This window comes from Buteo buteo, chromosome 33 (genome assembly GCF_964188355.1).
Source record: "Buteo buteo chromosome 33, bButBut1.hap1.1, whole genome shotgun sequence".
Classification (NCBI taxonomy): Eukaryota; Metazoa; Chordata; class Aves; order Accipitriformes; family Accipitridae; genus Buteo; species Buteo buteo.
In genome coordinates, this window is record NC_134203.1 from 1,259,555 (window position 1) to 1,285,578 (window position 26,024).

A 26,024-nucleotide genomic window follows, 5' to 3' on the forward strand; every position below is an offset into this window, starting at 1 on the left:
TGGAGACTGCCAGCATCTTACTACAGCAGAGTGAAAAAAGCTTTTGTGTGTGATTTTTTTGCTCCGCTGTGCCCCTATTTCTGGGCCCCAGGTCCCGGCCTTCTGGAACCTTCTCCCACCCCAGTTCCAGGAGTGTCCGAGACCCCCGTCAGTCAGGAGAAGGGACGCCGGGCCCCTCCCCGCGACGTCCATGTTGGGTCTCTCGGGGCGTTGTCCAGGCCATTGTCACCTTAGTATTGTTATTACTATCATTATTAGTTTCTTCCTTTCTGTCCTGTTAAACTGTTCTTATCTCAACCCACGAGTTTGACTTTTTTCCCCCCAATTCTCTCCCCCATCCCACTGCGTGGGGGGGAAGCGAGCGAGCGGCTGCGTGGTGCTGAGTTGCCGGCTGGGGTTAAATCCTGACAAAGGTGTGGGAGGGGCTGAGGGTAGAGGGTCTCTAAGGAGATGGGTGTTCTATATGGGGTGGGGGGGCTGTATGGGGTTTGGAGGGGCGGTTGTGGGGGTTTTATGGGGCTGGGATGATCTATATGGGGGTGTGTGGGGGGTGTTTTAGGGTCTATATGGCCGCGGGGGGGTTATATGGTCCATATGGGGCTGGGGGAGTCTATAGAACTGTGGGGAGGGCCTATAGGGATGGAAAGAGTGGCCTATAAGGTCTATATGACCCAGGGGGAGAGGAACTATGGGGTTTATATGGGGCTGAGGGGAGTTACAGGGCATCTGGGTCGGGGGGGCATCTACCCCTGGACACCCTGGTCCACTACCTGGACACCTGGGGCTGCCTGCATGTCCAGATGACTGGGTCCTCCTGTGACAGGGGGATCTATAGGGTCCAGAGGGATCTATATGGCCCAGGGCAGGGAATAACAGAGGGATCCAGGCAGTCCAGGGGATCTAGATGGTCCAGGCTTGGGAGAGGCAGGGATCCATAGGGTCCTGGGGGAGGGGGTGTGTGTGTATATAGCTTCCAGAAGAAATCTTTAGGGCTTGGAGGGGGAGTGGGTTCCATGGGGTCTGGGGGAATCTACAGGGGCTGGGTTCGGTGAAAGGAGGGAACTATAAGGTTGGGGGGGCAGAATCTACAGGGTCCAGGGGGGAAAGGGAGTGTTCTATAGGATCCAAAGAGAGTCTATAGGGTCTGGGGGTGTGTGTCAGGGAAGAGTATGGAGGGTCTGGGGGCGGTCTGTAAGGCTGGGCATCAGGGCAGGGTCTATAGGGCCAGGGGGGTTCTATAGGGCCAGGGAAGAGTCCATAGCGTCCGGGGGGGGGTGGCGGAGATCCATAGGGTGGGGTTAACCTCCACTCTCTGTGGGGCCGCGGGGTCTGTCGGGGTGATGGAGGCGGGGCGGGGGGCTTGGGGTGGGGCCTGGTGAGGCCACGCCCACTGCACGCAGGGGGCAGGGGGGAACCCGCATGTCCGGGTGGGGGGGTCACGAGGGGGAACCAAAAGTCGGGGACCCCCCTGCGTCACACACACACACCCCGGCTCCCCCCTCCTGAACCACAGCCCCGTTAGGGCATCAGACCCCCCAGCGTGACGTCACACCCGAACCATTTTCTAGATTTCCTGTCATTGTTCAAAGAAGCTTAAAGCAGAAGCCTGCCTTTCTAGTGGGCTTTCTTCTTCTGCCAAACTCATCTGCTGAACCCCACGTTTATTGGAAGGGTTAGCTCTGTATCATGGCACCACCATATGAAAATACTCCTAATAAAGCTTCTATTTAAGGAACACAAACACCTTGGTGATCAGCATTCTTATGAGAGGAAATACAGATTACAGGGCATCCTAAAGTCTATGTGTAAATGTCTGCTGGCAAATGACAACAGCTTTCCAAACAAACTGGAACAAGGTTGAAATGTGGCAGCTTCTTATTGAACGTTAGTCTAAAATTGTCAGGACCAGCTGTGAAGAGTGGCTCTATGTTTGGGGCCACATCCTACCTTTTACAATAGAAAAACAAGGCCGCTTGGCACAGGAAAAAAACATACCTCTTGGCAGCACCTCCCCACATTGCATCAGTTCAAAAGATTTAAAGTCCTACCTGTCTTTTCCAAATGAAACCCCTTGATATGGTTATTTTTCGTACATGTTAGCTACCAGCAAGCTTCTACTGGTACCTTTTTTCTGTCACTAGTCTCTTCTCTGCTCATGTTCAGCTATCACTGGAAATCTCATCGCGTTGGATAGTTTACTGAAAATGTATTATAACCAAAAAGTGACATAACAGGGCTGTAATGGATTCTGCAAAGCATTTTGCTGCTGCTATTTTATAACAGGTACCACCTTCTTCTGGCAGGCAATTAAAACAAAATTCAGCTGTGAAAATTTTTGCAGTATACCCCACCCAAACTAATCAACAATGGTTAAAAATAACATGCCCCAGCAAAACCTTTCATGATACATGGCCACAACTCACAATTCTCTACAAAATGTTCACTTTTATAAAGCTCTGATGTAAAAATCAAATAATCAAGCAGCAATATTTTAAGTGCAGCACAGGGTCTTCCATGTCACTATTTGCAACGCTTGAATTCATTTACATTTTATCAAAATCTAATACAGATGACTTAGGAATTAAGTCATTTTTTTAATATCCGTCATTCTATGTAGTGACAGATTTCATGTTTTGCTTATCTTTATCTTTGCTTTCCTTCGATTTTTCCTTCTTGTGTTTGTGCTTTTGGCTCTTCTCCAATTCCGTTTCGCTTCCAATGTGTTTCTTATGCTTCCTGTGTTTCTTATGCTTCTTGTGCTTCTTATGCTTCTTGTGCTGCTGCTTCTCCTTTTTCTTTTTCTTGCTGTCTTGACTCTCTCCCGAGCTGGCACTGCTGCTGTGGCTTCGAGGCTGACTCTCAGAAGGGCTTTGACTACAGCTAACACTGGGACGGCTTTGACTTCTGCTTGCTTCAGGCTGGTCAACTGCAGCAGGTGCTGCTGTATCCTCTTTCACCTTATCAGCAGACTTTTCTTTGGGGTCTTTTGGACTTTTTCCTGCAGCTCCCTCATCTTTTGCAGATACATTACTCTCACTGTCATTTTCATTGTGGTCTTTCTTTGCCTTTTCCTCCTTGGCTGGTCTGGTTTCTGGGTGATCTTTTGTCACTTTTGGGTGAACTTTCTGTGGGGTACCAAGAACCTTCTCACCCTTTGGAGAGGAAGATGTTTCAATGCCGCCTGTCTTGGGAAGCTCCTCCTTCACTTTTTTCGCAGGAGGTTCCATTCCAGGACATCTTTCACGAAATGAAGGAAATCCTTCGTTCTCATCTCCTTTTCTTCTCTTCTGGTGTTTTTGATGTTTATTTCCTTTGCCATCTCCCTGTGGATATTCCACTTCCTTCTCTTTTGATTTGGTAGGATCTTTGACGACATGGTGTGCTCTTCCAGAAGATTTTCCAGGGTAATTTCCAGCTCTATTACCAGCTGACCTTGACCTAGAACAATAGTTACGACTCTTCCCTTCGCCTCTTCTTGGATACAGCCGCGATCGCGAGTAGGAATGCAAATGGGAGCGACAAAATGATCGAGAGTGGGAGCGAGAGGGGGAAGAAGCTGATCTTGACTTGGAGTAGGTATAGAAACTTCTAGAGTAAGATGAAGCACTAGAAGGAGGCTTGGACCTTAAAAAAAACACAACACACACACACGAAGTTAATTCAAAACAGTCACTCTCCCCAGTTTTTTCCTTCCAGATTTGCTTTGGGGTTTTTGACTCTCCATACACTTATGTTCTTTCAGCTGCTGACATAATGCTACTGCCAACTGAAGAACTTAATAACATGTACAAGTTTCGGCTCACAAGACAGAACAGCTGTTGCTTTGTTAATGGAAAAACATACAGGAAGGCTAAGTCTGTTTCCACTCACTTCTACCACGTGAACTACCATAGCTATCGGCTGATTTAAGGTGGTGTATAGTGGCCTCTACTGCTATGTGAACGCACCCATTTTTTCACTACTCTGCAACGACATGCAGCGCAAATCATTTTTGTTGCAGTAAGATGCAAAAAGAGCAAGTCTTAATGGCTACAGTGCAGTATCAAACATCAGGAAAACACGATTTGGCCTGAAGACAGTAAAGCTCAATTTTAAAATGCCAGCTTAGTCTCTTTAACTTCACTACTTCTTTGGCAATTTGTACAGGATGCAAAATACTTGCACTGCAGTCTTACAATCAACACTTCTCGCCCAATGTCCTAGCAAAATCTTGCACATACCTCTAGCTCTAACCAAGGATAGTGACAGCGCTTCAAGAAAGAGTCGTATCTAAATGCTTCTAAACTCAGCCTCGAGTAATATGACTCAATGCCATTACTCTAGGAAGGATACTGACAGCATTACTAAGAGACAGCTATGCAGACTCCTGCCCAAGTGATTTGGGGGGATAGAAAACATCAGCTGCCCTGCGTTTTTTCTTCACAAGTTTTTCTTGTTTTTCATTTAACAATGTCAACAAAATTCTAGTGAAAGCCACCAGTCTGCAGTCCAGCTTAAAATCTCTCCGTGTACCTACAGGAGAGAGACAAAAGAGGAAGACAATTTCTCTCACATATCTCCTCCGATGTGCTTTGAGGTAATGGTTACAATCAGAACAGGGAGATGCAGAAAATCCGGCTACTACACCTATTCAGTTCCTAGCCTCCTCACGGCTCTCAGGAGGTGAAGGATGTCATTGCAGAGAAGCTTCAGGGAAAGAGACCCCTGTTCCTTAACAACTGCTGCCCCATTATCACCATCAGTCAACTGTAATCTCTGCCATATTTGAGCCAGTAACCTACCTATGAAACTCCTATCCCTGCTAATCCCTTGAATCATCCAATCCATCCAATGAGAGAGGGGTGCAGTGGAACTCCCCCTGATTCTTCCAGACAACCTGCTGCTCCATTACAGACATGTAAACCAGTTACCTGGAAAACGAATGCCTACGCTCCTCTGGAATCTTTTTACATTCCATCAATTCCTTAGCAAAATCACTGGTAAACTCATCAAGTTTGGACTTTTTCTTTTCCCTGTTAAAATAAGTTTGACCTTTATTACAAAAAGGCACCAAGAGACAAAACATGGCCAATATGAGAAAATATAGACTGCATGCAAATGCAACAGGGGAACATCCCATTTCAGCAAAAACAGTTCAGCGTTCCTACAAGTTTTAGGGAAAGTTTTAGAATTACATTTGTCTTGGTTTAGTTTTGCATGTTTACCATCTGCAACACAAAAGTATACTGGAAAAAACACTGTCATTTTTGCTTACGTCAGGTGCACTTGAGTGTAACTGCAGCTCATTATGTGATCAAAATACAAAAATGAAGAACAACGCAGCTTCACTGAGCCAAATACTTACTCCTCTTTAAGACTCCGTTGTTCTCTGTAAAACTCCTCCCCAGAGAAAGGAGATGCTTGAGTCCTTGGGATGGTAGGTGAAGGAGGCATGGGTACTGCTCTTGGAACCCAAGCTGATGACGTGTTTGCGGGAGCTGGGGGATATCCTGGAGGGGGGACAGCGCACCCAGCAGATGGAGGCTGGCCAGGTGGAAACTGAGGAGGAAACGGTGGTGGTGGTACCCCCAGTGGAAGAGGAAGTGCGTGGCGTGCTGGAGGATACAAGGGAGCTGGAGGCACAGGCACAAAGACTGGTGTTGATTCTGGTAGTGCTGGGGCCTGAGTCCTTTGGGTACACTCGCTGTGCAGGCGTCCTCGATTTGGACCTCTAAAGAAACCCAAAACCATGTGTCACTGTTTGTTACACTCTGTCGGATTTTAAAGAGGAAAGCGAAGGAAGCGGGAGCATGGTGGGGAGCACTTCTTGTTCTCAACTTAAGCATTTTTCTCCCTGCTTTCCGTTCATGTGAGATTACACTCATTTCTTGATCCTCATACTTGCCTTCCACATCCTCACCCCCAACACTCCCCTCGGTCTTCTCTCCTGACACTCAGCTTTGCAGCTGCAAGTGGAGGCTGCCCACGCTTAACAGAGACTCCCATCTCCCACGTGCCATGTGCCCACCGCTCCTCTGCTACTCCTGGAGACACTTAATATTTCGCACTTCTAACCTTCAAAGTCCTGCACAAATATTAACTCATCTTCTCTCAAACTTCTTTTAACCTCTTCCACATACGCTTCCTGTGCTGTCGCCTCATGATGATGTACTTGGCCTGTTCTTGTCCCTGCATTGTTATTTTCTTGCTTACTGAATCTGAGATTTTAAATCATCTGTGGGGTGGATCCCCATTTTTGTTTGGATTTATCTTTGAGATTTTATAAACACAGTGCACCCTTACAGTCGATCTAACATCAAGCATATAAAAAAATGAAGGACTGACTTGGCACAGCAATAAGAGATAAAACAGACTCTTCTCTTTCCAACGGAGAGAAAGCAGCTTGGCTATCTGAGACGACTAAATTGAAGAAACTCAGAATTGTCCTAAAATAACAGCCTTGACTTTTCCAATGATTTGCTCAATCAGAATCAACTAAGTTGTTCAAAAAAGAATGCTGGAGGCTGGTTTCTATTGGGAAATCAATTTCTTCAGCCTTATACAGCCAGTGAGCAAAAGGGTGGCTTTCCACCTGATCCTTTAATTAGATTTGATTTTTAGATGCACTTATGGTTTCCTCAGAAAGCGTGCATTTTTCAGAGTCCTCTTTTCAATTATGCACTGGACTTCTATTGTAAATAATCTTACTGCGAGCACATACCCCTTTGTTAAAGCCAATTCAAATTAGGCCATTTAAAAATTAATGAACACTTGTATTCTACACAACTATCTGTGCACACTTACTTCATCATAAATCAGCTGTTGTAGAATTTATGTGTTACAGCCTCATTTAACAGGTTACCAGTATGAATACATTGAATTTCTGCAGAACACTTACAGTTCCCAGCCTGGTCTGCCACCTGCTGAGCAAATTGTACTGGCTCTCGCTGGATGACCTTTTGGAGTGGAGAGAGGAAAAAGCAAAAAATCCCATTCAGTGTATCTGAAGATCATTTTTTAACAGAAATTCTTTTTAGAAAAATTAAAAGTTACAGTTCCTTACCAGTGGTGCGTGTTGATTGTCCTTGGGGGCCCAGACGACTTGGTAATGCTGGTTGTCTTAGTACAGGGGTCTGACAGCCCTTGTGAATAAATGCAGACAGTTGGAAAATAAGCTCTACTAAAATACAAGAATCACTGCAAATGTTGAAACAAAGCTTACCTTCTCTTCCAACAAACTGCTGACTGACAGAGAGGAATATGTAGAATGTTCAGCAGCAGTCACCAGAGCAGCAGGAGGTGTAAGAGTCACGAGTGGGGGTGGTGGCAGTGGCAGCTGCTGCTGCTGGTGGTGCCACATCTGCTGACGGTGCCTTCTTCTGTAACCGGCTCCACTTTTGAAGTTGCTCACAGCCTAGAGGCAGAAAAACATTTACGCAAAGGTAATATGAAACTTCAGCAGATATACGAACAAAAGCCTCCACAGAGTAAAATTACTTGTGTAATTAGCTGTAAATGCTATCAATCCCCAAAGAAATCAACATGCCGATACATGAACACATCACATTAAACACTGATACTAGTGATTGGTAACTCGGAGTGTCTGTATTCAAAGTACTGCCGTGTTAACACAGAATTTGAAAGCGAGGCAATCACCTTAAACAAAAGCATGACCTGAATTTGCCAGATTGTCTCCAAGGAGTTGTAAGCTTCTGTGATAACAGATAATGCACTTGAAAGGTAAATTTAGCCTTATTCAAGTCAACCTTGCTTAAGCAGATGTAAACTAATATTTCCTTCCCTTTCAGCTTTTTACAAAGAGCCTATTCTTACAAGCACTTTACGTAAAAGTCATCAGGTTACCCGGCGTAGGCACTTGTTGGCCACTAAAGCATCAGGCGAAACACCTGTCTGATGACACTCTGGACATCTATGCTCCTCAGATTCCAGTAAGGCTGTTCTAATACCTGTGTACAATTAGAATAATCAAAATAGCATTTAGCCAAACTAAGGAAGTTTTGGGGGTTCTAATCAACTATAAAAACATCTATATGATCCACAGGTGAATATGGTCTTGAAGTGAGAGCATGAAGCTATAAAGGTTCAATAGCGTAAAAAATTTCTAGTATGCAGCAAATAACTCTAGAGTTTTGGTATGTCACTGTTGTAACATTTGAAGATGTAGAGTAGGCTGTGTCTTGATGTTTCAGCTAGTCTTTTTCCCACTATATAGTACAGTGAGAAGTCCCCACCCTCCAGGTTAACGAATAAAACTTGTCTCAGAAAAACAAATAGTAGGTTCAAAAAACCATTACTAGGTTCGCGCTCTGAAGGTTTTAACCAACTCTCCCGTGGAGGAAAATGTGGATTAAATGCTGCTAACTATCCGTTTGTTGCAGACCACCGAAAGTCACCAGAGTTGGCTATATAGTTTTGTATGAGAGAAAGGGCTGTGGGCAAACTAAATGCACTCAATATCCAATACTGCAATCACCTGCACAATCAGCCACTCCTCTCATACTCGTCCTTCCGCATGTAAATTTAACTAAAAAGCTATGTATTTTACTATTTATTTATTTATTTAACTATTAAAGCTCTGTGGCTTTTTTCCCCCTTTATACGAGAAGAGCCCTTTCCTATTCAGGGTATACTTAAGTATAAAATAGAACTGGTAACAAAATAATTTCGCTATCTCCTCTTTCTGCTTTCAGAAGAGCAGATGTGCTGTTTTGAATTAACAAACATGGGAGTTCACACTTACATTCATCACAATAACTGTTTCCACAGCAGGGAATAATAGCCGCATCAGTCATTATCTCCTTACAAATGAGACATAAAATCTCCTCTGGAATAGGATCATCTGAGGAGGAAGAGGATGGCTCCTCCGGTAAAAAGGGAGGCTTTTCCTTCTCTCTTCTAGCATAAGCTTCCCTGGAGGAGGGGAAAGGGGAAGGAAAAAGAAACAAATTAAAGATGGGTAAAGGAGAACTTTTCCAAGCTTTGGATCTTATCAAAGGAAGACAGGAGATGGAATTCTTCTCACTCCACATTAGCCTCCTAAAACATAGGCATTTAGTTGAACCTACTTTTCTATAGCCACCACACTAGAATAGGGAGGGGGGAACAATTTTCCCACCGCAGACCTCTCCCATTCAGTGGATCAACAACGAAATTAGCTCAGATGAGCTTGTGGGTCGAGATAAGGACAGGAGAGATCACTCACCAATTACCGTCACGGGCAAAACAGACTCAGCTTGGGGAAAATTAACTCAATATATTACAAATCAACCAGAGTAGGGTAATGAGAAATAACCCCAAATCTCAGAACACCTTCCCTCCACCCCTCCCTTCTTCCCAGGCACAGCTTTACTCCCAAATGCTCTACCTACCCTCCCCCCCCAGCGGCGCAGGGGGACAGGGAATGGGGGTTACGGTCAGTTCATCACACCTTGTCTCTGCCGCTCCTTCCTCCTCAGGGGGAAGACTCCTCACTCTTCCCCTACTCCAGTGCAGGGTCCCTCCCACGGGAGACAGTTCTCCATGAACTTCTCCAGCGTGGGTCCTTCCCATGGGCTGCAGTTCTTCACAAACTGCTCCAGCATGGGTCCCTTCCATGGGCTGCAGTCCTTCAGGAGCACACTGCTCCAGCGTGGGTACCCCACGGGGTCACAAGTCCTGCCAGAAAACCTGCTCCGTGGGCTCCTCTCCACAGATCTGCATGTCCTGCCAGGAGCCTGCTCCAGAGCGGGGTTCCCACGGGGTCACAGCCTCCTTTGGGAACACACCTGCTCCGGCGTGGGGTCCTCCACGGGCTGCAGGTGGACATCTGCTTTACTGTGGACCTCCGCTCCACCGTGGACCTCCCTGGACTGCAGGGGGACAGCCTGCCTCACCATGGTCTTCCCCACAGGCTGCAGGGGAATCTCTGCTCCGGCGCCTGGAGCATCTCCTCCCCCTCCTGCTTCACTGACCTTGGTGTCTGCAGGGTTGTTTCTCTTACATGTTCTCACTCCTCTCTCCGGCTGCCGTTTTCCCTCTGTCCCAACTTTTTTTCCCTTCTTAAAAATGTTATCACAGAGGCGTCACCACTATTGCGGATTGGCTCGGCCTTGGCTGGCGGCGGGTCCGTCTTAGAGCTGGCTGGTATTGGCTCTCTTGAACACAGGGGAAGCTTCCAGCAGCTTCTTACAGCAGCCACCCCTGTAACCTTCCCCCCCACCCCCGCTACCAAAAACTTGCCACACAAAGCCAATACAGACATTTACGCACGGTTTCTCTCGTTCACTTTTTGGTCGGTCCAGTTAATTCCATACTTACACATTAACACGTGGTATTGCGTATTTTCCAGTTTTTGTCACCATGACACCCTTCCTTTTGGGATCTTTCACCTCCACCAGGAAACTCCTTGGAATTCCTGTGGTCTTTTTCATCCTGGGCACAGACCCAAAACTTTCGTCCTGTTGAGACAAGAAATGCAGACATACCGCATCTTAAGACCCACACTTAAAATGACATTTCAATGATGATTTTAAGCAGCAAGAGCCTTTAATCCTCTCCTTTTACCTAGCGTAAGGGTCGCTCGACTAAAATACTTCTTTTCTTAAATGAATACAGCCAGGATGTTCCAAAGGCTTGAGCAGTGTTTTGAATTCGGTCGACATTCTTTGGCTTACCCTCAGGTTCCTTAAGGGCGAAACAGCCCTTAGCTCACCATCCACTCAGAGAAGAGACACAAAGCCGCTCCTCCTCCTCCAAAGGGCAATGCAGAGGGAGAGCTTAATGCAGTGCTCTGAATCACTCACTGGGGAAACTTATGTTCACCATCTCTATATGAAGGCTAAATTCATACCTCATGCATGTACCTTCAGTGACTAACATTAAACGGCATGAAGACGCAACCAGAGGCTTGTCTGATTAAAACACACAAATGTTCAGTAGATGGGGTCAACAGAAACATCTTCTTTTTATACAAAATACTAAAAACTATGAACTGTCACTAAAAAGAGTTAAAACCAGAAAAATTTCCAATAACATTGAAATGTACAAAAACACGCATACAAGTTCACAGAGAAAGATCTATGGACACATTTCATGTCCATGACCTAGAAAAAAAGAAAATTTTACATTTCTAATTCCAGGTTTCCCTCAAATTCTGAAAGGCTTTGCAACATTGCCATATAAGCTCTGTATTTCACCCCAAGAGAAACAATTCTTCACGTGAGTATTCATGTACTTGTTACCTAACTGCCAGGGTAAAACAATTAAAAACTAGGTAACACCAGAAGTCCCCCACAATCTTACCCCATTTCTTGGGCAGTTCTTCATAGAGTGGCCAGGTTTTCTGCAACGATGGCAAGTATATGACGATGCAGGTGGACCCACGGGTTTCTTCATGTAACTGCAAGTTTTGGGGGAATAAAAGAACAAGGTATGCACATGTCTCGCTTGTTAAACCAAACACCTCTACAGTTTTTTCCATAATCTTCAAAGAACAGATCTGACATTATCAACACTTACTTGATTGGATCATATTCATGGCAGGACTGGATCATCATAGCTTTTATTTTATCCTCTTCGGAAGCACTGGCTTCAGCCAGATTGGCAGTCTGTTTAACAGGCAATTATTTGACACGCACATTAGAAACACGTTTAAGCCCACACAGCCAAAGACAACACCGCTCACCCAGTCCTGTAAAGAGCAGCACAACACTAGCTGAGGTTGCATGAAAAGAGCTGCTTATAGAAAATACCGTTGTCCTGAAGATGTTCTGGGGAGCCCTTACACCGTTATTACATGGTGTTTGTGTGCGTGTTAACCTACTTGACAAGAGCGTTCTTGGGCACTCAAAACCTTAGGCTCTGTTTGTACCTTACAGAAAGACTGGCGTAACCAATCCAATTGTCTTCCAAGTGGACCGAAGGCATAAGTAGACACATTACACGATCCAGTATTTTTAAGGTGATTTTTAAGCTCCAGCCTATTTGAAGAAGACATCCACTGTACATTTAATTGAGAAAGATGCATGCAAGTATCCTTATTTACATTTTGCAGCATTAAAGGGACACACAACTTAAGAGTCAGGGAAGTTGTTTTTGCTTGCTGAAATGCAGCTTCCCACACAGAAGCATTAAAAGGAAGCAAGCTTTTTATAATCCCTCAGCAAGACAAAAGATTCTTGTCACTACAAATTTGACCATCATGTGCTGGAGGCAGTCCACACTGCATGCTTCTCCCTCTACTAACTTCTTCATATTAAGTGATTTAACTACAGGAAGCACAATCTGCATTTTTTTTTCCAGTTGACTGTGTCCTTTTAACATATAAATTGTAATATCAACCTTATGCAGAACTAGATCTTTCAAATTATTGAAGCCAGCTGTTTTTTCAAAGTAGTATTTGTTCCAATGTTTTTATTTCACACGAGTCCAGATCCAAGCAGGGTCTAAGGGAGAGGCTGTAAAGGATGTGGACCTTCAAGCACCTAGCATTCAGATCAACCACTCAGATCAACCACTCATGGTTCTGTTTTTATATGCATTCATTCACAAAAGCAACCAACTAGTTTCAACATTCTATTAAATGGATGTTTCATAGACACCATTTTTTTCTCCACAGTAACATAATCCAGAGCAACACCTATGAAATCATTTCCATTAACATTTACAGAAAGCTTTACAGATACTTGACTAATTTCTTTGAACCCAACAGTTTACAAAACACATCCAAAACCCACAACACATTAGTAGGAATAGACCAAAATTCAAACATGGCATTTCATACGTAGTAATAATAAACCAGAAAACTCTTAACGCATCACCTCCATGCCAAGTCAGTCTGCACTAAAGACGTTAGAGTAAGTAACAGGTTTGAGCTGCTTTCCATTATGTTCCTGTATTTTTCTGAAATACTGAAATTTTCTCAAAAGCTTAAATGTGTACACCACAAGGACACTTCTTCATATTTTAAGAGTAAAATTTGGCATAAGTTTACAGTACCAAGGACATGTTTAGGGACAGCACTAATGGAGACCAAGTTCTTTTGGTGGCTACCTTCCAAACATTTTTTTTCCCCCCCCAGATGCACACAATTTAATTTCTTCAGTGAGAAAGGAAAGAAGTGACCAGTGTGAAGAGATTCCTCTTTCTTGGAAATGAACTCCAGCCTTCCTTTTCAGAAGAAAGAACTAGCTCCTCTGCATTAGGCCCTGCCCTCTCTAAGCTTTGTAACTTTAAAGACTAGTTCTTTCATTGGCTAGCACTACGCCTTTTCACAAAGTGCAGACAGTAGTGCTTTCCCAGAGGAAGGTACACATTGTTGAGCAAAAAATGCAAGCAGGTCCATAGCAAAACATGGCATTACAACAGTTCCAGAAGGTCACATCTGCTAATATGCCACACATACACATCGGTATATTCCTAGAAACAATCAGGTACACTTTCACACTTCACACAGTCTGCATTCCAACAAATTAGATTATGTTGTCTACTGTCTATATACTAGCATTTATGAAACTGTGCAGCATTAAAAGAATGGATCTGTAACTTTAATGGCTAGAAATTCAAAAACAGCCATGCAATTGTCCATGTTACAGAAACGATTCTCTTTTGGCTGTTGCACACTCCCCCCTCCAAATGCCCGTAACTTACAGCCCATTCAATTCTTCTGGAAAAACTGTTAGTTTCCAATGCAAAATCAATGAAACATATGAGAAATGGTAAACAGCTTCTGAAATGCTGCTTCTGTGTGTCTGGAAGATGAGTAATAGTGCAACATTACGTTGAGGCTGATAAGGTACTCCCCTTCTATCTTCCCAAAGTGGGAACTGCTCTTTACAGGCTAGTACCAAAATAGACACCCATTTTAAAGTTAAAATTAATACTTTAAATTAATAAAAATTAAATTAAATTTTGTTTCCATTACAACAGTTATCCAGCTATAGATCACAGTATAAGATTTTAAAAAACAAAGCAAACACTTCTTTTTTTTAAAGAATTTGAAAAAAATATATCTATACCTTAGCAAGGTGGGCCAGAGAAAGAGATGCAGGAGAGTCATCTGTCTGTTCACAAAAAATTAAACACATATTCAAGTTCTACAGTCAAAACATAGCAATAGTTAAGGTCTACTGTAGTCTGAAAGTCTGCACTATATCCTCTGAGTGTCGCTGACAGGGGCACTGCCAACCCCGTGCAATTTGTGTTTGCTCAAAACAAAGTCCAAACCTATGGCACCTTAAGAGTGCCTGTGTGGTTAATGAGAAGAAACGAAAATAACCAAACCCGCTCGACATCAACTTACTGCTCCACAGTATCTCAGAGAGGGACCCTTGTCAAATGCTCACATCTGTCAATTTTCAGCTAAAAAGGATTTCAGTTTATTTGAGAAGGAAGCATCACTACAGGAAACTTATTTGCAGTGTAGCTTGTCAATTAATCCGTTAACATCTCATCACTTCTAAATGCACACAGTTATGCTTTTATGAAGACAGTAGCTGCCTGGCAAAATCAAGCACAGGTGTATCAGCCCTCAACCATGAACTCTGCCCCTCCTGTCGTCACTAAGTTTAAAAATGCCAAACTCACCATACCCCACAACACCCAAATAAAAACACCAAGCCAGAACATCAGCCATGAAAGTAAACCACCACTTTGTCTAGAAAAAAACAGGCTGCTCAAATTAGTGAAATAAAGGTGTTTACCATGACAGAGCGGCCTACAAAAACAGACAATACTGATGTCTTGTATTTTATTAGACCACAGGCCATACTATCCAGATTAGTTCGGGAGGTGTGAGAATTTAATATTATGCTTCTTACTAGCAGAGCAAACCCAATTTTTAATGATGATGAAAACATGGAGTCAGAGCACAGTCCTGTAATTTTTTTCTCCACTGCAACCACACTCCTCCCTCCCACCTACCTCCTGGAACACCCTGCAGGAGTGAAGCCCTCAGGCCACTAGTTTGCAATAGGCTGCAGCGTTTATGGAGAACTAATACTGAAATGCTGGTTTTCCACAAGTAAACAGGGTAACACTTAGCTTGTTCCTTTTCCAGAATATGGAATTATATTATGCCACAAGCAGCAGTTAAGCTTACACTAGCAAAACATGATCAGAAAGACACCTGAATCTCTGCTTATTAGGACTTCGGTTGTTCAAAAATGTAGAATAAAGTGTCACAGCGTAAACTGAACAGCTGTCCTCAAGACACAGAAAATAGGAGGAAAAGGCTAATCTCACTGCTGGAGTGCTGCATTTAAATTACAGTGGTTTCCTAAAACCCAATAGCTTGGTTAAACTGAAAATTCAGCCAGGAAGGATCACAGCTGTGCTTGGCGGTGCTAAAACAATGCGCGTGACTCTCTGCATTTCTGCAGCCTCTGAGGACTAATACCAACTAGAGATCCTTGCAGTTACTGAAATAGGAATATGAAAACAAATAGGATTCACTTTCTTGATTTGGCAGTAGTAACGGTAGGACAGCAGCACAGATTTGGAAGTGTAGAATGACAGCTAACATAAGAGCAAGACAATTAAGAAATATTCAAAGTATAAGGTTTTGTGCATCCTTTAAAAAAAAAAAAATCTGAACTGATTTTAACATTGCTGCTTTACTGTTCAACAATAATTGGCAAGCCTTCCCAGTGATTTATTCAGACCACACTAAGATCCAGGTTTGGCTTTGAAATACATGCAGAAAGACGTTTATTTAAAATAACAAAACAAAACAAAACCCCACACACTTTAGACCAAGACCTGAGTTAGCTTTAAGAATAAAGCTAACTGTGCCTCCAACACTAGAAGCACCTGAGGCTGCAGTGCTTTTACTCTGTGTGTGAGACAGAGAGAGAGAGAGAGGACTTGTAAAGAGAGATGCAAGGCTTCCACCCTCCCTATGGCTACCCACAACCCACATCAGGTACAGTCAGAGCAAACAAGAAGGGAACAGTTTTGCTTTGTCTTCCTTTTAATTAGTTCTAACTAACACTAAGTCTTCCCTCCCACTCCAGGATTTTTCCTTTCTTAAAAAAAAATTTTTTTTTGAGACATCTATCTAAGCTTATGGTAAGATGCTACTTAGAAACGTAATACAAAGACACCAGGGAACACACGAGCCTGAAAGAATGGTAACCTTATTGATGAAGATGTGATTTGTGTTTATACACAAGCTAGTAAACAAAGAGAAAAAGAACTCTTTCCAAGAAATAAAACCCCATCTCAGTTAGATCAAATACTATAAAGGTGGTTTACATAAATGCCTTCCATTAACTGCTAGGGTCACTGGGCTCACAATGAGAGCCTTTCATGTCCAAAAAGGAAGTTGAACCAATCAGTGATAGAATTATGGATGTCAGGTTTAGGCTTAGTGTTTTTACACCAACATACAAGAAGTTTTCCACTTTAAGTTCATTGTATACCATTCCACGAGAATCAGAGGCTGTATTCTTCACAGAACACAACCCCAGAGCTCATCAATTTCTAGATTAAGTTACCCAAACAGCTGATCAAGGGATCAGATCCAATGATCCAGGGTTAGTGCAAAGCCTCACACCATTCTAGTGAAGAAAAAGCAGTTATACTTGAAGATGAAAAATAAAAACCAACAAATAGGAATTTTTACATTATAAGGGCTATTTTGAAAAGCACAGTTACACCTAGCCTTCGACCCAAGTCGCAAATCCAGATCTAGACCATTACCAGTCAGGTATTTCCTTGTGTGACTTCTCTCTAGTTTAGCAGCCGAATGACAGTGTTTTCTAACCCGAAGAAAAATGCTGCCCCTTTTCCAAATGGAAATTCAGAGTGGGGGTATACTAAAGAAAGGCTTAACCTTTGGGAAATCAAAGCAGCATCCAACCCCGAAGCCACCCAGGTCCAAAAAAGTACTGCAGGCAGAAGTTCAGACAAATGACAGGGATTTTACCCACAAATACACCAGGCTCTAACCTTGTGCCAAAATCTCTACACTGGGTCTTAGATATTTTCATTTGCAGACAAACTATTAAACTAAACTGCTTCATCAGATAGAGTGGAAAGATCAAATGCAGAACTTCCAAATACCACTTTGCGGAGCAACCATATTTAAATTCATGGCAATCTCTTAAAGACATACATGTACTCAGAGGGGCCCAAATAATATCACTTCAATTATACACTTTTAGGAACAAATACCCAAGCATTTAAGGACATGAAACGGAAACATTTAGCTGCACATGACTGTCCTCAAAATGTATGGGATATGTTGGTTTGGCTATTTGTTTGAACCCCCAGGTCACAACTAAGAAACAGTACCAAGTTTAACCACGGTGGTTTCTCAGTGAGTTTTGATAACATTTTCAAAATCCATTGGGCAAAAAGAGTATTTTAAAAAAAAAAGCTAAGTGATATAATGTGGAAATAGCAGAAAATTCACTCCAAACAATTTGGATTGCAAGAAACAAAAAGCACAAAACAACCTACAAACAAAACAATGTACAAACATACGCTTTACTAGCTATACACAGATGTAGAACATGGCACCATGTTCAGTTGTGCAAACCTCGCACCTACATGATCTAAAAGCGATCATACATTACCTGTACAACACAAAGTCATCCAGGAAATAGTCTAGCATATTCAATGTGAAATGCAATGCATCACTAGGCACCAAAACCAATATTTACATTAGACCTGTGCAAGTGATGGCATTACCCAGTTTTTCCTATGCTGAATCAAAGACATTGTCTTTACAACATACACCAGGTTTTACTGGAATATATAATTAGTTAATGTTTGGAAAATTAATACAAGGCTACATGGTTTAGAATTAAGAGCAGTGTGTAGAAAAAAGTGTGAGATTGTGTTTTTACATACTGCTTTTGATGTTCCACGCACTGGCTCAGTTTGACTCCTGGAAGAAGAAATAAAGGTGATTAGAATTTCAAGTAAAGCACTTGGACCCAGCATAAAGCAGTGACAACAGGTTATAAAACCTGAACATCAAAACATCATGTTCTGATAGTCTAGGGAATGGGGAAATTTATTCATATACCTAAACTGTTCTCTCTCGGCACATTCAGCGCAACTAAAAAACCCAACAAACAGACCCAGATCCCGTTTCTACTTTGTCACAAATTAAGATGTACAGTTATAGAACACAACAGTGCAAGAGGAAGCCCTCAGGTATTTTGTCTCTGCTGCGTCAGTATCAAAAAGATGAAGTCTGTATCACAGCTTGGTGTTCTTAAATAATCAACTCTCAAAATACAAAGGCAACTTTAACCAATCCGTATATATCTAGTATTACAAATGGGTACCAGATACAGTACTTTAATTTCCAAGAAAGAACACTGACGTTCTAGACACTTTGAAGTGCAAGTTTACTTCAGAGAAAACAGTCAGTCATCTGACAAAGAGATAACAAAAATGGCAGCAGCATAGGCTTTAGAACAGAGTTTCTTTGTGAAAGCCCAAGCACTGTATTCAGATAGCTCCTACATTTAGCATATGCAAGATTGACTAAAAATAGTAGTAGAAATGTCACCTGAAAGCAGTTTCTGGGGTTTGGTGTGATTTAGGAGCCCTGTGACGAAAAAGAAAAGGTCTTACTTGCCAGAATTTGCTTTAAGATAATCTTGAAAAGGCTACAATCTTTTTGGCAATAGTCATTACATTTGAAAACTTGCTGAGATTCCACACACTTATTGATCTGTATCTGCATGCCACTCATCAGGAATCAGACGTGCAGCCCTTGATCTAGTTAACAAACAATTCATACGTCATCCAAAGCGTCGCACGAGCAGAGACAATTCAACGGCTGCTGTGGAATTTACGTACAACTAGAAAGGCTCATGCTTCCTGCCACTGCTAGAATACCACCAGGCTCGCAAGTACAGCCACGTACCTCCTGAAGATGAGGAAGTACAGGGAAATACTTTAGATTACCACGCAATGCTTTCTTCATCCATTTACCCTGAAGAACATACAACAAGGTGAGTAACGCATTTTTGAAGGCCTCTCCACCGTTATAGCATACATTCCTCGTTCCCAAACATTAACCACTCTACCAGTTGTTTCTGCAATGTTTCCAGCTGAAGGAATAGAAAGCTCATCTGCCTGGTTCATTTTCAACACTACAACAGCAGCGCCATTCTTTCCTTATCCCCACATACAGGTCTTTGCTTGATCTTTGATGCTAGCAGCATCTCTCCTCTCATTTCAGGGCAGGATTATGATACCAGGAGAGAGCGCCAGCCAACCAGAAACGGAGGATGCGTTGACAAGGCGGCACTAAGCACACATATTTAAGTTAAACATGGCCAAAACAAGGCCATGGTTACAAGCACAACACTGTGCCGTCCTGAATTCCTAGGTAGTGCCTGAAAGCACTGCAGCAACTGCTGAAGTAATATGCCCAAAGTTTACAGGCAGACTCACAGCAATTCAGGGTTTTTTGCTCGCAAATGCTTCACAGGTACCAGGATGCTGCTGTGCTGTTTTTTCGAGACACACAGTAACTCACCAGTCTACTTTATTGCCTGAGAACCAACATGAGAAAGACATGGCAAAACCACAAGCTAATAATACCTACTAATTGTGGGGGAGAGGCGTCTCTTTAAGAAGGCTGGAAGACATGAATGTTCAAACAATGCTAATGTAGCTGAATACATACATGACAGCAATAATCCTGTAGTCAGCATTGCATTTGCATAGCTGTAAGTTTAACCAACACATCCGATTCTCTGTCCTCCAGAAATCTGAGGAATATAGATTGAAAACCTGGAGCACTGATAGCAACTTAGGGTAAAAACAGACTTAGAGAACTAGTAACGCCTGGTAACGTGCTGAACTGCTTACTGAGTTTCAAGTTTGGAAGGGGTTAACTATTCCTTTGTTGTACTCGCTCAAAAGGTGATACACTTTAGGAGAGTGTTCTTTTTCTCTGGCCTGAAATGGACATTGTCTTTAGGAAACTAACAGGAATCACTTATGAATGGAACTTCTGGTTTGCATGGTTTGCCAGCTGGCAACCCTTGGTCTTTCCTCTGTGTCTAGTATGCAAAACACCCAGATTTACCAGGGGGTAAGAATACCTGCCATATCCCACCCTGCACCCCCCAAATGCAAGAAATAGTCAAACACTGACAATCAGACTCTTCTGAGGTGGGAAGAAATTAGAAGTTTACACAACAATGCCTATCTGTCTTTACTATAAAAGCAATCAAATCAAACACATAAAATAAGGAATCTCTCCACGTAGAGGAAATGGGATCTACAACTTGGCTCTCAGAAGAATCAACCCCAAGAACAAACCCAATGGAATCATCTTAAAAGCTACCATTGTTGCAGTTTCAACCCCATCTCCCAGCAGGCCAAAACACGTACGTCTGCTTTGGGACAGATATATTAAAATCTAGCCCATGACAACAAAAATTAACAGCAGCTTTAACAAGAAAGATACAATCTGAATGCCTCTTGTAAACTAATATCAATTTAAAAAGTTAATGCACTGAAACCCCTAACCAAGAATACAATGCTTTACGGATACTTACGTAACACGGGGTTTGCTGGTGACTTTAACTCCTCCAGCAGGGATTCTTCTAACAATTACCGATGAGTTCCTAGGAATCAGGGCATTACCACCTGTGTATTCTGAAAACAACATCAATACAGAAAAAGAATCTGCCACTTTACGAGAACCTATATCAATACATAATTACACAACATTTCAGAGAATCCCTTTACGGATGGAAAAGCAAAGTTTGATATGGAACGTTGCACTTTTATCGTCCCAACACACTGAAAGTACATTTCAAGAAACCTTCAGGTTTGATAATCAAACACAAGCAGCACAATCTTTTTCATGGTTTTACAATGGTTGGAATGCCAACAGCAAAATGGTCTCAAAGGTCACTGAAGCGGAGTCTGCTAATGCGTGAGGTTCTTTCCTGATCTAGCTTAAGTTGCTTTTGCTTCTGTTAGGCTACAAAACCAACAGAGCTTTGGAGAAAAACCAACCACAGCAAAGTCTCACCTGCATAAACCAGATTCTGAAGTCTGACTAGCTTGCCCTGCAACAAAAGAGGCCCTCAGCTAAAGCATGACAACTCTGCGCCATTGCTTTCCTAGCTGTTAACTATATCAATTCCCCTGTGCTGCTAGTGGTCAAGACTGACAGAACACAGAAGAGCGCCTGCCATCTCTGTCTATTCCTTGGAGCTTAATCCATCAACAACACCGCTTCTCAGCTGCTCGGCGCTTTACGTGTAAATGGAAACAAAACTGGCAATGCTAGTATTTGGATCAGAGAAATCTGGGGGGGGTTTGAGCTTGCTTTCACAAGTAGGGCACAATTGGCTCCAACTAAAGTGCTATCTCCCCTCTGAAGCTTATCATCTAGTTTGAATTAACCCAAGGGATGTGAATTGGATGTCAATAGTTGTGGATGCCCTGTCCCTGGGCTTTTGAGCAACCTGGTCTAGTGGAAGGTGTCCCTGCCCATGGCAGGGGGGTTGGAACTGGATGATCTTTCAGGTCCCTTCCAACCCAAACCATTCCATGATTCCAGGATTCTATGAATTCTTGCGATTCATTTTGCAGAGCTGAGACACTCAAACAAAATTCCTTACGACGACAGCCGTGAAAAGCCTTTTGAAAAGAGAGTGGGCCTGAAGCTACCCATGCTTTGCCTGGGCTTACACCATGTTAGTCTTTGAAGAGGAGGAAAGCCTTCTGACCTTCTACATAACGCCCAAACAATCAAAAAACCAAACTACCTGAGACACTTGGACTGAGTAAGCTTAAAATGCAAAGATCTCTCCATGAGAATGGTTTTTATATTGTCCTTACACAAGCTGGATATGACTAAATATTTTAAATCACTATCAGCAGCCATTCCCTGTAATCTGCCTACAGTTTTAAATATTAAAAGCTCTTACCTTTGCAGACCGAATCAGAACAATGGTCTGAAAACCAAAGATGCTGTATATCTAGTCAAGCTCTGTCAGGGTGGTTTTGCTCAGTGATCACACACAAAACAGGAATATTTCACAATTTATGCTTCATTTTTCAGTATATTATTCCTACAGGCAGGAACCTCTCTTACCCCAAAACTCACCTACCAGAAGACATTATTTCCACAATGAAATGAACATTTTACTTCTATTTCCAAATGACAGAATGCTTCTTCAGAAAACTGAGAAATCATTTAGCTGAAACTAATTCCTGATCTTCCCCCCTAGGGAACCGAACAGCAAGCTTCCTCTGGACTTCCGAGGAGGTTCAAATTGTAGGAGAAAGGACTACTAATGACGAAAACAGAAGCTTTTACAGAAGTCATATATCCTGAAAGCAACCCCTAGAGCTCTTCTCAAAGAAGAAACTCTAACCCTTCCACAGCCACCTGTCAAGAAAGGCCTGCACTGGGACTTTTTGATGGAGAAGGAGCTGAAGCAGTACTGGGGCCCAGGCAGGCAACTGGGACATCATGGCAGCTGCAGATCTAGAAGCCCAAACCAGCTGTTTCGACCTGCTGAATGGAGTCATACAGAGCATTCTTTCTGGTCCCGATCACAAACCGCTGGACTGACATTTCAGAGCTAGAGGACAAGCAACAGCGGCTCCACAAAAAGGCAGGAGTTTGCTACGCCTGTGCTGAACTGAGGATTGTTCTAGTTCTGCAGCAGCTTTACAAGTGGCAGCACCTCGCCTAGGAAGAGACTGTATATATGAGGACAGCAACCAATGCATTTATTCACAAATGATGCAAGCCTGCAGAGGTCACTTCGAACATGCCCAACAGCTGTGTGATGCAAAAAGAGGAAGAAGTCCTCTTCTAGTACTTGGTGACAATTCACTGACCATTAGAAGAGAAGCATTGACACCTGCCTTCTGAATAGACTTATCCTTGAATGTGTGTGTGTATATATATATATCTTGTGATATATGCTTGTTTTCAATTCGCTTGTTAAGTGCACCATGAAGAGAGGTCCAGCCATCTAGTAACAGACTGATATAAAACTGAATTCACCTTAAAAGTCCATCAGCGCACATTTAAATGGATCAGCTGAAGAGTGACAATAGTGCGGTGAAGGAAAGGCTTTCTCTGTATAGGACACTTATCCCGGCACCTATTTGTATTTGGTACTGAAGTATCCCACCAGCTTGGTCACCGTCTCAGAGAATTTGTGGAAGAGTGTTTACATACAGCAGAGTCCATTGCTGAGTTAGTTCTGTGAAGGGGCCTGATACCAATTGGCTTTAAGACATTTATTTTTCCTTCGCCGCAATTAACTGAACTAATTTTGGTGATGAAATTTTATGAGAGGTGAAGCCAAACAATGTCGACTAAAAAGTCAACTTTTTTCTTTTTTTAAATAGGGAAGGACTAAATCTGGCGCGCTATTCCCGAAGTCCCTCTCAATTTGAATTTAACAGAAGCCAGCTTAGTCTAACAGCTCTCAGAATGAACTGGTGTCTCCCAGCAGGAACCTGTTCCCCATGGGCAGCAGCATCCCCTAGCAGAGACTCGGCAACTACCAGGACCTGCAAAGCAGCGTCACACTGCCTCACCTCGTGACTCCACATCTGCAAAGTGAGCAGTGACGTCATGCCCAACAAGGCTACTTTTCACACTTGTCCAAGCAGCGCTCCAACAGAAATGTTCAGCAAAGCTGGAGGTAACAACATTGTTGATTCCTATTCCCTGATAGCACAACACTTGTTTTTTGTTTTACTGGCAGGGATGGCCAGTAAGGGGCTACTGGGCTTTTGTCAATCTGACCTGTGATTAAAAATAAGGATCCCGTTAACTCAGAAAGCTTGCAAAAGCAAAGGAAGATTTGGATGTTATCTCCAAGTCAAGAGCAGAAGAGACATAACAGTCTAAAAGACAAGAAACTTGGTATGCTTGAAAGACCCAAGGCAAAGAAGTATTTCATGGAGGCAGACAAGTTAAACAAGAGCTACTTTGACTGCTGCCTCATACGGACTCGGAAATCTTAAATCAGCTATTGCATTAGTATCCACGACCTTCCTCCTGCAAAAAAGTACAAGCAGCTCAGGTTATGCTCCGCTTCGCGCTGAATGCACAATTTAAAAATCCCATTTTTAAATTCACCTATACTTCTGAAAATCTGCTAGCTTTACTAATTTCTGTCATATGTATGCTATCAACAGGTTACTGAAAAAAGCTCCTACTTTATTTTACGGCCTGCTTTAACCCACCGTTTGGAGTCTGACAGCAGTGCAAAAGCACCTCTCTGAGCACTATGCAGAGAAGTATTTTCACCCAGATAAAGTACAGAAGCTCTTCAGAACAGAAGTCATCAGAAGGCAAGCCGATATGTGAAATGACAAAGAAAAGCCTTGACTAGCCTTAGATGCCTTGCCAACCAGCTGATATGCTGCTGGGGAAAGGATTTGCAGAGTAAGAGCTGACAAGGACTACTAACATGCCAGACTCTCTCTACCACAAAAGAGGGTAACTCCCGAGAACACGTTTTCCCCCTAGCGCTTAAAAATATGCTTTCTCACGAGGTGAGTTTTTAGCTCTCTTCTCATCAACGCCCCTTGCACACTTTGCGACAAACAAATCATCTGTGTAGCTGCACTGAAAGCACTGCCTTGAAACATCCTGATGAACAGACTGGACTATTACTGGGTTTCCAGCTTCCACCCAAGCTGTCGCGGGGTCGTCTGCGACACCGCCAGCCGGGCAGTCCCCGAGGCCCCGTGCCTGTTGCCCCCACGCACCTTCGTTGGTCTGGGCGTTGGTGATCAGCAGGTCGCAGCTGGCCGCCGTCAGCTTCTCACGGGCCATGATCTGGAGCTTGAGGTCAGGCAGAGAGATGTAGAGGCCGTCGAAGGTGACCATATCATAGTTCAGCTTGGAGAAGAACTTGTAGTGGACACACGACATGGTCGGGGCCAGGCGATGCCTGCTCCACGACAGCGTCTACCGTGGCAGATGGAGGCGATGCTCGCCCGGCTCCTCCTCGCAGCCCAGGCGGGCAGGCGGACGATGGGGAGAGGCCCTGTGAGAGACCGAAAGAGTTAATGTCTCAAACATGGCGGTGGGGCAGGTTCTACGTAATGACGAACTCTGCTTAACAACGAACCCTGCACAGCAAGGAACCACAGGTGAAAAGAAGCCAATCGGCACAGATCAGCACAGACATCAGCAACAGGATGGGGAGGCCATGCCTGGGGGTGTGCAGCTCTGTGTTCTGATATGCTGATCTGATATGCTGAGCAGGGCAGCTCACCATGCATGGCCAAAGATCAAACAATGGTCAGGTCTGCAGGGAAGGAGGAGTTACTCCCCAAATGACCTCCAAGCCCAGCGATCCATTTCCCGAAGGTTCTGAAAGCACAAACCGCGCATGACACTTAACTAGCCTAATGAGTTTGAGTGCTCTCTCAGTCATCGCAGCTGCTGCTGCCACAGCCCCAGCACAGGACATCAGGCCTTGAATTACGAGGTCTAGTTCTGCTGAGTCACATTCTACAGCTTGCAGACGTTTCTGGGCCAACTGGCTATTCCTTTCTGCCCATGTACATATAATACCAAAGGCTTGTTGTAGTCTGGCAGGGCTCATGAGGGAGCTTCCATGACTGCTTGCTTTAGCTCTTTCAATGCCTTCTGGGTTTCCAGAGTCAGGAAACCCTTTTGATTTCAGTGCTGTCCTCTATATCCAAGGGATAGTTATTTTTGCTATCTCCGTCTGTTTGTTCTTCCTGTTACTAGTGATTTGGAAGCCTAGGTTTTAATAGGGTAGCCTTGCTTATAAGCCTGTGGTGGAATATGGATTATACCTATTCATTCCATAATTTGGCCATAGCCACAGCCCACAGTACGGCAGCGGAGGCAAACGAGCCCGACTGTTGGGTATGCACTAAAAGCCCATCCTCTACCAGAAATCAGCTCTCCTGGGTATCTGTCCCACTGAATTCTCAGTGGTACGAGGACAGGCATCTACGTTATGAATTTTCACCAAAGAAAGTGAGCATACGGCCCTTCCGCCAGGAAGGGTTTGTCGCTAGCCTCAAAGGAGGTCCCTGGGTAT

At 43.5% G+C, this 26,024-nt stretch overlaps 1 protein-coding gene across 1 annotated transcript; it reads right to left on the reverse strand.

Moving 5' to 3' along the window:
* Positions 1 to 1,298: 1,298 nt before the first annotated feature.
* LOC142026386 (E3 ubiquitin-protein ligase RBBP6-like) lies at positions 1,299 to 24,877 on the reverse strand. Its single transcript, XM_075019344.1, has 17 exons — positions 24,712 to 24,877; positions 20,511 to 20,610; positions 18,503 to 18,541; positions 17,833 to 17,869; positions 13,995 to 14,039; positions 11,497 to 11,585; positions 11,281 to 11,377; positions 10,297 to 10,436; positions 8,741 to 8,910; positions 7,843 to 7,946; positions 7,202 to 7,393; positions 7,043 to 7,121; positions 6,878 to 6,935; positions 5,345 to 5,710; positions 4,911 to 5,012; positions 3,425 to 3,624; positions 1,299 to 1,390 (listed from the first exon to the last, which is right to left on the reverse strand). Exons 1-17 carry the CDS (start codon positions 24,875 to 24,877, stop codon positions 1,299 to 1,301), a joined length of 2,076 nt encoding a protein of 691 aa, XP_074875445.1.
* Between the last annotated feature and the right edge of the window lie 1,147 nt (positions 24,878 to 26,024).

Coding starts and splice junctions, on each gene's coding strand:
- LOC142026386 (XM_075019344.1), bottom strand. CDS start 24,877: ATGTCGTGTGTCCACTACAAGTTCTTCTCCAAGCTGAACTATGATATG. Junction 18,542..20,510: donor ACCAGCAAACCCCGTGTTAC/GTAAGTATCCGT, acceptor TTTTCGTCACAG/GGCTCCTAAATCACACCAAA. Junction 7,122..7,201: donor GCAGTTTGTTGGAAGAGAAG/GTAAGCTTTGTT, acceptor TTTATTCACAAG/GGCTGTCAGACCCCTGTACT.